We start from the raw sequence: 12,244 nt of genomic DNA, 5'->3' as shown, positions 1-12,244 counted from the left end.
TGTTTCAGTTCTTTCATGGTTTTTTTAACTATGGTCGAAAAACAGACGTCTTCCACCTTGGAGAACCCTAAAAGCCGAGATATAGGGCTTTAGTCTCTCACACAGAGCCTAAAACAAAACTAGTCTATACTAGTTAGACAAGTCACGCCAAAATGAAGGGATACTCTGAGCTTCTTTTTATGAACATCAAAAGACAACTTAAAAAAACAAAAAAATGAATATTTTCAATTTTAGAGACTAAATGTTTGGCTTGTATTTGGCACAGTGACAGCAGACTGGAATCAGGGTAGGATTTAAACCCATGGCTATCAGATTAGCCATGAAAAAAGGGACACAACTCTGCAGAGCAACTTGTGACATTTCAAGACCAGGGGTGATTTGAACAAGGGACATGTGGGCGGAAAAACAAAAAATTTGATGAGGTCAAGCAAATCCTACATTCAACATCCATTCTGATTTTGTTTTGATAAACTTTACAGAAAGTCAAACCAACTCAACAATGGAGGGTGTCTATTTCAGTGTGTGTGTGTGTGTGTGTGTGTGTGTGTGTGTGTGTGTGTGTGTGTGTGTGTGTGTGTGTGTGTGTGTGTGTGTGTGTGTGTGTGTGTGTGTTGTTTGTGTGTGTCTACTTTTAGTCCAGACTAGTGCGGGTTTTATTGTTCCAGCCCACTGCTCAGACACAATATACTGCCTCCTAGCCACACATTCCTTGTTTTACCAAATTAAAGCTGAGTGAGGCAGGGTAACAAGTACTATGTTTTAACATCTCTTTGTCTGGAATTGAACCACAAGCCTTCTGCTCTCAAAGCAGATTCTCTGTCCACAAGATCATGGAGGCCGTCTGCGTCTGCCGGTTGTAATGATGATAGATGGAAATCATTATTTTAAAAAGGAAATAAGTGTTTCCTGGCTGTCAATCAATGCAACAGCCGATTACCGAACAATTTCAGTCAATATTTGTCATATATGTAGCGTCACGGGGCAATATCACCACGGCAGCAGTTGACATACAAGTGTATGGCCAAAAAACAGAAACGAAATGAAATCATTCTGGCATGTCAGTAAATTGAAGCTTTTCAGAAGTGTTTGAAATGGAGGCTGAACAGCAATCACAAATGCCCATCTGTCATTTAACGTCAAATAACAGAACAGGTTAAACAGTGTCTTCCACTTGAGTCCCGAACGCACAGAATCTTCACATACCACCATCATACACTGGCTCCTTTCTAAACATTATTCCCCAACCTGATTTCAAGTTTCAATGCGTAAACCCGCACGCTCCCATCACAAAAGCTGAATATCAATTCCCATCATAAAATCCATCACCTTGAAAACATTCATACACCGATCAGGTTCCCCCCGAAATGAGACAGTTTATTCTGAACATTTCACCTTATGAATTTCTACTGTTCGTGATGATGGTTATTAACTTGTGACTCACAGCTAGACAGATTGAAAAGAAACCGAACCCAATGGAGCAAGCACACACCCATAATTTTATCAAAGCACTATGGAAAATCCTGCTTCATAAGAATACAGTACTGAGAAGAACGCATCTTTTCAAAGTTAAGCCATGTAAAACTGTTTAACTCTTTTTATACAAGTACAAAATGATTACAATCCCAAATAGGATGAAAATCTTGTAGATAGTCATCATCCGTTTCATGTTAGGTATTTTAAATATGATATTCTTCACTGATAACAATGTTGCAGTAAACGTCTTGACTCCCCACACTGCAACAATGTTCAGTGTATATGTGCATTAATCCTGTAATCAGTTCTAAATGGGAAAAAAGCAGCCAAGATAGGAACACGTTAGGCTGGATATTAACCTGGGTAATAAAAGATGACATTTAGCCGATGATGTTGAGCTGCCATGTTAATGGCGTGTATATCACTGCCTATCGGATGCTTATCTGTCATCCAGCTGTCAATTGTCAGACAAATGCACCGAACTTGTAAACTAGATCCACAATCTTTGTCACAGAAGTTTTTTTTAGGCGAGCACACTTAAAGTTTCCCAGGAAGCTCAAGGGAATCACTTGCAGTTTTTTTGTTTTTATAGAAAAAATATCATCATGAGTATGGAAAGGTCTCGACTTATTATACACCTAATGATACAGAAGTAAAAAGTCTTTAAGTATTAATGTCACAGGAAAAGTCTTTCAAGTCCGAATGATACAGAAAATATCTTTTAAGTCCGGTTACACAAAACTGTTTCCAGTCCTAATGATACATACTGTATTCGTCGTAATAAGCGCCCCCGCTCTAATAAGCGCCCACAACGATATTTGCTAATATATTGGCTGGTGAACAATCCCAATTAGCACCCCTGTCGATTGATCAATGTACACAAGACTTATTTATTTGTGTATAATATGCACTCATGTGTTATATGCACTCTTCATTATGGGCAATTAATTTCTGGAAAAATATATCTGTCGTGTATAATACACACAGACTTTTCTTTTGTATCATTTCAGGCTGTCAGCATAAACCACAAAATTTCTGATCTTTCAACTCTGTTTTTTCCCCAAATAATATTCTAATAAGAGCCCCCTATTTCTAATTTTGAGAGCGCCCTGGGCGCTTATTACGTCAAATATGGTAAGTAAAATATTTTTCAAGTCCTAATGTTACAGAAAAAAGTCTATTAAGTTTATATCCTAAATATATACAAAAAAAAGATCTTTCAATTCCTAATCACACAGAAAACAAAGTCTTTCAATTTATATGTAAGATGAAGAGTGAGTGTGCAAGTATTTGACACACTGCTTCAAGCAATATTCCCACCACATCCTGGCCGTGACACTTAGAACGTACTTCACACCCAGGAGCGACCCCAGTTCTTCAGTGTCAAGGTTATGCACTAACCACTACACTACCCAACTGCCTCTGACAAGTAAAAGCATGCATGGAAAAAAACAAACCCAACAGAATTCACTAAATTCTGTGCAGAACAAATAATTTATTCAAATGTTTGTTAATGGCCTTGACTAAGCTCTCTACACTGTTCCCACCTTGAAGCTCCTCTGCATGGTGCTCCACACTCTGTTGTAGACACTCCTCGGCTTTTCCGTCTCCGACACACACTCGGCGCTGTTTCATTGTCGGGCAATTTTTACCACCATTTTCCGGGTATCTTTTAACTTTTCTTGTTCTCCTGCGACTGCCAAGTCCACAAGGATCATCGCACTCGCCCCAGTCAGTCCAATCCGAGACCTCGCAGTCTATGGCTAAAACACAAGGCAGAAACATGGTTAAGCAAGGGGACAGATAGCGTTACAGTGGTACATCATGATCAATGACTTGTGATAGGGAGTGATGTTTGTTTGTTTCTTGTTTAATGCCACACTCAGCAATAGTCCAGCTATATGGCGGCGGTCTGTAAATAATCGAGTCTGGACCAGACAATCCAGTGACTGACATCATGAGCATTGACCACCCAATCTCATTCGTCGCCTCGGACGACCAGCTCTGACACCTCTTACGGCAAGCATGGGTTGCTATTTTCTACCCTGATCTTCACAGATCAATAGGGAATGAGTTGGGTTTAAAAACTAATTTCAGTTATATCTCAGCGTGTAAGCTAAACTTGAGAGGAGTGAGTGAGTGAGTTAGCTTGATTGCCAACAGTATTCCAGTTATATCACAGCGTCAGCTTAATGTAGGAGGAAAGCCCAAAGTGCAGATGTTTACCACTTTGGTTAAACACAGGTATGGTGCTGACAAACCTAGAAACATAATTGGGGGAATCTGGGATTTGAACCCATAATGAAAAGTTTCTGGCATGTCCAAGGGAGGCAACTCTGCACAGTGAATTGGAGTCCCTTGGAAGGCTGGGCCACCCGTGCCTCCGAATTTGAAAGCAAAGCCCGAAGTGATGTAGATAATAGACTTATCACTTTGGCAAGAGCTGACAAACCCAGAACCATAGTCATACCCTCGATCATGGGATTCTGGCATGCGTAAAGGAAGTGACTCTGCACATCAAATTACATTATACACAATACGAGATATTTAATGATTAACATCATGATGATACATGCAAAGTGAAACATTGTTTATATTGTGATGCAAAGGATATATAAGGCATCTGACTTTGAATGCGTACAAAATAGGATTTCTGAAAATGTATGGCACTAGACTTTTTAATGTGTACAGTATACACTTTTTGAATGTTTATGGTAGTATACCTTGAATGTTTATGTTAGTTGATCTGGATGGTAGTTGACCTTGAATATGTATGGTGGTTGACCTTGAATGTGTATGGTGGTTGACCTTGAATGTGTATGGTGGTTGACCTTGAATATGTATGGCAGTTGACCTTGAATGTGTAAGGTATTTGACCTTGAATGTGTATGGTGGTTGACTTTGAATGTGTATGGTGGTTGACCTTGAATGTGCATGGTGGTTGACCTTGAATATGTATGGCAGTTGACCGTGAATGTGTAAGGTATTTGACCTTGAATGTGTATGGTAGTTTACCTTGAATTTGTATGGTAGTTGACCTTGAATGTGTATGGTGGTTGACCTTGAATATGTATGGGTAGTTGACCGTGAATGTGTATGGTACATAACAGATAAAACAGAAACTAGTCAGTTTTGTAGCATGTTCTGAGCAGGAGACACAAATATATCCCAACTGTGACCATTGGGAATAAATCCAAAACCAGGTCTTCAGTTTGCTGACAAATGCTTTCACCACTCAGCTACCAGCCTCCCTAGAACTTTATGAGAGAAAACTGGCCCATGAAAGCTCTTCCAGGGCCAACTGGATACCATAAACATCCATCTGTTGTCACTTGCAGGAAGTCCCACTCTCACACAGATACCAACACAACTGTAAACATTTCCTTTGTGTAACAGGAATCAGCTTACAGACAGGATCTGGGTCCATCTGAGAGAAGGTCAGAGCTCCTGAGAGATACATACAGAAGCCTGGCTGAGCATCTGGGGATGAGAGTAGATCAGATGCTGAAGCAGAACCAGCAGTAAAGCAGTCTTAATGGCCTCCATAACCTTCACCAGCAGCGACAGAACACAGAGCTTTGTCCTGTGACATCAGTGTTGTCGTATTTCCAATACTGGGTCACTCTAGTCTGTCTCACAGTCCCTTAACCATTATAGTCCCTTCCACTAGACTTACACAAGTCTCTAAGGCAATAATTATTAGTTTAAATCATAAGTTCTACATTATGTAAAAAATGTGAACAAGTTGTCCCTTTAAGAGACTGGTGTCCTTCCACATATCTAGGCTTGCCTATCAGAAGGAAAGAGTTACTAAACATCAATGGATGTATCTTTTAGTACAGCCTTGGAGCAAGGCTGCCCTTCAACCAGCCCTGACTGTAATGCCATAGCCCAAAATGAAGCAAGTCTAGATTTTCCACAGGTTCTGAATTTCTAATGTTCCTTTTCAATTAAAATGTAGTTGCTTGTTTCTTTCAAATTATGTATTTTTAGAGACTTTTAGATATTTTAAAGCGTTAGTCTATGTGTCACTCCAACTGTACAATTAGATGTCCAAGACAACTGACCAGTTAGTATGATATGGAGACAAATGATTGGTTACCATAAACGGGCAGAAAGCGCCAAGTGATGCAGGCCGCAGGTATTTACCACTAGAAACATAATCAGGGAGAACCGGGATTCGAACCCATGATCATAAGTCCTGCAGATTTGCACATACCCTAGAGCTGAGGCAATCTAGACTTGCCAAATCATTCTGGACTTGAGTTGGGCTCCTTTTAAATTGTCTGGTATTCAGATCATGTCAGCCCATCAATCTCATAATGGGGCATGGGTGGCTAGCTAGGGTTTCCTGGTCCCAGACAAGAACAGTTCAACAACTGGGGCATTTAAGATATTGTTATAAAATTCATGTGATTCAAATTTTTCCTCCACACACGTACAATAATACGTGAAAGCGCTGGATGCCAATCCAGGCTGTTAACCCAGCACTACTTGACATATATACTCAACTAGATCACTGATAACAAACATTGTGCTTATACGCTAACGTAAGTCGATCAAAAGGTTAAGGTAAATCTCAAGGCAGAGCTTCACTTCCTCTTATCATATATCCATTAACATATGCACATACATTAAGGGAATATTTCATTCACTGATCTGAAAAAATTCATTTGTTGCCAATGTCTGTATCATGATTTACAATCTTGTGTCGGGCGATATATCACTTGTGTATCTCTCTTGAGCAAGTGGTTTCCTATCTTGACAACTTATCAACCTTCGGTCATATATCTTGAAGGTAGATTCACCATCCCTCATTTTCCCTCCGGGCTCAAAATCATGCAGGTAGACTCATCCCCCCCTCCACCCCGAGTTCCATATAACATGGGGAGACTTCCCTCTCCTTGCCCTCTCCCTTCTGGTGTTTTATACCACAAGGGTAGACTCACCCCGCACTCTGGGATCAATATAACACGGACAGACTCACCCACCCCCTGGGATCAATATAACACGGACAGACTCACCCACCCACTGGGATCAATATAACATGGACAGACTCACCCACCCACTGGGATCAATATAACACGGATAGACTCTTCCCCTCACCCTCCTGTTTTCAGGTCCCCATATAACACGGACAGACTCACCCCACCCCCTGGGATCAATATAACACGGATAGACTCTTCCCCTCACCCTCCTGTTTCCGGATCCCCATATAACAAGGGTAGACTCTACCCCTCCCCAGACTGTTCCCGATGTAGGTCATCACCCCCTCAAGTCTCGTGATAACCAAACTGCCGCTAAGCTCAAGGATAGTGTCTCAGGTCCTGGGCACTGTAAGTCCACAAATGCAATTTTCACTAAACTCAGACATACGTACTGGACAGGTAGGAAGACGTTGCCATGGAAACCAGACAAGTTTTTCTTGGTTCTTGACACTAAAAGTTCCCAGTAAGCACCGCCATTAGTGGGTACTTCAGTCAATGTCGTGATTACAGCCAATCAGACACTGTACTGTCCTGCTCTACATCCGGGGAGGAAACTATCCCCGGTACCTATGGTTGTTGTAATAGCAGTGTTGGAAATGATGGGGATGTCCTGGGGTCCCTGGGGCTCGCTGCTACAGGACTTTATTATAGTGACCCCCAAAACATGTAACTTTTAAAATTAGGGTCATGACACAGGAACCCTCGACGTCAAGGCATAATTTCAAACACTGTAAATTTTAAGCCTACTAAAATAGTATTTGATGGTTACAATATATCCGAAATAGGTTTGAACCATAGTTGAGTGAGTGAGTGAGTATGGTTTTACGCCTCTTTTAGCAATATTGCAGCAATATCACGGCGGGGGACACTAGAAACGGGCTTGACACATTGTTCCCATGTCGGGAATCAAACCCGGGTCTTTGGCGTGACGAGCGAACGCGTTATCCACTAGGCTATCTGACTGCCCCTAACTACAGCTGAAACAGTCAAACCTCAAGTCAACTTCAGGACTGGTCAAATCAGTGATTGACCACTGTTCAATGCAGGTCACTGACCACAAGGACTCAAACTTGCACCAGAACGACCAGCTCGCCAATATGGTTATGCAGGGAACTCCTTTTAGCCCAGAACGTCAGCAATCGGACGATTACAGTCGAAAAAATCTAAATATTACTACACGAACATAATACACATTAAACGCTATTTGTGAATATATCCACATTATCAAGGTTCAACTGTACACAGACAAACTGGCCACTCTCTTGCTCCATGTTTTGCTGTTTAATATCAAGAACTGGGCTCCTGGGAACTCTTCTGGATGGGAAACGACAGAAGTGTTTGAAATCCCAGACTTGACTATAGACAGAGTTACATAATCCCCCCAAAGGTTCAGCTGGGTAGTATTACAATAGTCTCCCTCCTATCCATCACAGACAGATTTATCGGAAAGATTACGTTTTTATCATGTAAGGCTACGCGATAAATCAGATTTAAGAAGCTTCGGCTTGATTTCCACTAAACTTAAGCTCCAGTTTCTCTGCTATATTACAGGAAACATTTGTCCGAGGTAGTCGAATGTAATTCCCAGCTGCCAAACACAAGCGCTAACTCAGAGTTTTCGCTGTGTGAGGATCGGTAACAAGGGTTCCGACAACAATATCATATCACTCACCTAAACCTCATCAGAAAGGTCTGTAGCAATAAGAAGCGTGTCATTACGGGATGTTAATCTGATTGTGTTCACAGCTGTTGGACAATAAAACTTTCCCAACTGTATCTCAATGACAAGTTTCCATTTTCGATAAAATTACACATTGTCATTTACGTTGGAAAAATCATTAATTTGGCAACATGTGAAAATTCTGCGATAACATCTTTAAAAATCAGATCAACTGATCAATAAGGGCATTCATACTCGAATGTGTGTCACATGACAAGAAATGGTGAAATATAAAGGGTAAATTAACTGAATGAAGTTCAACACTCATGAATCACTGCATATGTACAATGCTGGCGCCATGTGTTCAAGAAAAAGGGGACGTTCGCTTGCTCCTAACATTCACATCATTGTGGGTGTTTTAAACATATTGAGAATATTCTAACAGCCATTCCTTTCTTTTTGAAGAACTGACAACATAATATTTCACTACAGCAAGTAAGGAAACACAGAATAACTGAAAAAGGCAAAATTGATCTTGGTTCTAACAAATGTAACACTAGGCCTTTATTCCGTGACAAGCGAAAATCTAGAAGGACTAGTTGTGATCTCCCAGAATCTAGTCAATCTAGCCACTAGCCACAAGTCTGAGGTGAGTTGAAATTAGGTTCAACATCGTGTCCAAGATTATTGCACTTATATAGCGACATGTGTGCGGCTGCTTGTACTAGTCTGGACTGATGCCGATTTATAGTGCTAGCTCACTGAGAAAACCATGCCGCAGTTTAACATGAATACCCCACTCAGACTCACTAAACTGACTCCGAGCCGACCAGTCCTTGTTTTAGACCCTTAATGCCGAGCGCCAGACAGGGTAACAACAAGTACCATCTTTTGGTATGATGCGGTTGGGGATTGAAACCTGTACCTTCCGCTCTCCGGGCGGACGCTCTACCACATGACCATGGAGGCTGTCATATCCAAAAGAATACTTACACAAAATTTGGTTATTTGTATGTTGTTTAACGCCGAACTCAGAAATATTCCAGCTATATGACGGTGGTGTGTTAAAATGAGAGTCTGGGCCAGACAATCCAGTGACTGACATTATGAGCATCAATCTATGCAGTTGGAATACAATGACATGCATCAACCAACTTAGCGAGGCTCACCACCTGATCCTGTTAGCTGCCTCTTTCGACAAGCATGGGTTCCAGAAGATCAGTTCTAACCCGGATCTTAATGGGATGAACACAATGTAATGTGCATAGACTGTATTGACAGGACCCAATTTCATACCCAGTTCATACAACTCCTTCCACAGTAGAAGCGGGACAACCTTATCAAGACTGGGGCTGTCACTTGACTTGACATATAGAATCTGTCTCCCTGAAACTTGCAACATTAGGCCAAGCTGCTCTGTGTAATATTAACAAGGGTGGAAAGACCGGGTGTTGTAAAACGTTCGGCTAACTACCATGTGCATTTGAGTGATTCTCAATGAAAAACGGTCAGTTGAGTGAGTATGGTTTTACGCCACTTTTAGCAATATTCCAGCAATATCACGGCGGGGGACACCAGAAATGGGCTTCACACATTGTACCCATGTGGGGAATCGAACCCGGGTCTTTGGCATGACGAGCGAACGCTTTAACCACTTGGCTACCCGACTGCACCAGTGGTCAGTCAAAGCAATATGACATCATAGTGCTTCATTGTTGAGAACGAACAATACAGTTTGACATCATCCATTGTCCACAATATCACAAACTGTAAACATGTCATCAGAATAAAAGGCTGACTTTGGTCAAGTTTTTTTTGTAGTGTTTTATATGTTTTTTCTTAATTTCTTCTTTCTTAAAATGCCAGTGAACAATATATATATTGAATAACCTAGTTGAAACTCAAACCTATGGACTATCTGTCCTTCGTGAATGAGTACTGTCTCTCACAAAGGCTTGGGGCTTGCACCATAGAATCACTCGGACATATTATCCATTATTCCTATACTCAATAGTTATTCTCTGTCTTGCATGAATGGGGGACACACATGGGCTACCATATCCAGTAACCATGTAACTAGACACATATTCTTATTATCATTATCAATAATATTTATAACAAATGTTATATTTGGGACAACACTTTCTTAGTAAAGTACAGATTAAAATCTCATACTTTTTTGGGTTGAGTCCCATTCGGGATTCGAACCCACACTGCCAGATTATTATTATTATTATTAATATTTATATTAATATTAATATTAATATTAATATAATTATTATGTCTTTGTAATTATTATTAACATTATTAATATTATTATTATCCTCAATTTTCTTTTCAATTTCTAATAGTCCCTCAAAGTAAGCCACCTCACCGTCCCAATGTTCCAAGCCATGTCCCAGATGGGACTGGGAGTATGCTCTGTGACTGTGACATCAGCTCCCCCTCCCCGGGACGGTCTAACAAACCACACTGGTCCCCAATAACAATAATTGCCAATATCCATACACTTTAGTGATTAGAGCAACTCTTGTGTGAGAGTGTGCTAGGAACATTGTCATTGGCCCAGCTGGGGTCAGAATAGGAAAATCTGTTTCAGATTTATCGATTTTGCTTTCAATTTAAGAATAATTTGGATCAAACGCATGGTAATGTCAAGCTGCCCTGGGTTGAGGTAACACGCGATTCTTCCACTAGGAACAGGAGATGCCCAAAGATCAAAGTTGATTTGTTTGCAGTAAGGAAACCTCTAGCAGATGCCCGAGAGGGAAATACCAGTGATATCACACAGCTTTCCCTCTACATCAGCCCAGTACCTCCACACCTAGTTCAGTCAGGGCGTTAAGAACAATACTTGCTTAATCGAGGACTGTAACGTCAGTGACAAAAGGTTTTATTCACAAACATCCCAGTCTTAATGTACAAGACACATTTTTCTCAAAACAGTTCTTCCCTAAGACCAAATATAGTCCATGAAATATTTTTTTTACACAAAACAATTTTCTCCTTTAAGTTATTTTCCTGATGCTGATTTCATGGCAGGCTAGACTTGTTTTTTTATAATGTACATGGTTTTGGGTTCATTAAAATAGATATATTCCACAGTTGTGATGCAGGACTATTCTTCCTTGTAGATGTCATATTACATTTTCAAAACATTTTGTTAAAAAATGTGAATAGGTATGAACACATACACTGAAAAGTTTGTTATCCCATCTTTTAGTTGTATTCGATCAAGAAATACCCCCACACAAGTATTTTTTAATTGGTTTGGCCTGAATTTTTTTCAAACGGTTTGTTGGTTGGTTGGTTTGTTGTTTAATGTCACACTCAGCAATATTCCAGCTTTATGACGGCGGTCTGTAAATAATCGAGTCTGGACCAGACAATCCAGTGATTGACATCATGAGCATCGATCCACGCAAGTGGGATTGATGACATGCATCAACCAAGTCAGCGAGCCTGACCACCTGATCCCATTAGTCGCCTCTTACGACGAACATAGTCGCCTTTTACAGCAAGCATGGGTTGCTGAAGACCTATTCTACCCCGGATTTTCACGGGGTTTTTTCTGAAGGTAACTCAGTCTGAATATATCAACTGATAATTTATCCCATTTGATAAACATTTCTTTCTGAGCTAATAGTTTCATTTGCCATTAAGGTAAATAGAATTTAGACAAAAACTGAGATTTAGGAGATTGAAAATTCATGTTGAAGACCGATGAATGCAAGTGAGCTAATGAAAGCAGCCTTGTCATCAACTGGCACAGTGGGTAAGGAGAACAGATACGGAGTCTCGCCACATGCAGTGTGTTCTTTGGCTTCATCAACCAACTTTCCCATCATACGCAACGTTTTAATGGCAACAAAGAAGCTGCAAGTGTCGTTAACGGGAGTACACGATTTTACAAGCTGAATGGTCTTGTACCCATTAGAAAGATTTCTTTTCATTGAATACATTTACACGGAGTTAGATCTTGAGCAAGAAACTTAACTGTGACATTAGTGTAAAGTTATATTAAATAATGGGGACAGGATGTCTGAATAGATGGCTGGTTTGTATTGATACTTACAAGATTTCATACAGAGTAATTAATAAATACAAGATACAATATTTGTAT

General features: G+C 40.4%; 1 protein-coding gene across 1 annotated transcript in view; it reads right to left on the bottom strand.

Annotated features, from left to right (window-relative positions):
* Positions 1-12,244, bottom strand: part of LOC124137796 (somatomedin-B and thrombospondin type-1 domain-containing protein-like) — a 101,512-nt gene that overhangs the window by 28,239 nt on the left and 61,029 nt on the right. Inside the window, exon 2 of the mRNA XM_046504238.2 lies at positions 3,021-3,236. Within this exon, the coding sequence (XP_046360194.1) occupies positions 3,021-3,236 (216 nt within the window). The remainder of the gene's footprint in view (positions 1-3,020; positions 3,237-12,244) is intronic.

This window comes from Haliotis rufescens, unplaced genomic scaffold (assembly GCF_023055435.1).
Source record: "Haliotis rufescens isolate VD_foot unplaced genomic scaffold, xgHalRufe1.0.p SCAF_57, whole genome shotgun sequence".
Taxonomy (NCBI): domain Eukaryota; kingdom Metazoa; phylum Mollusca; class Gastropoda; order Lepetellida; family Haliotidae; genus Haliotis; species Haliotis rufescens.
The sequence above is the reverse complement of the archived record's forward strand: the minus strand, read 5'-3'. Positions and strand labels throughout refer to the sequence as shown.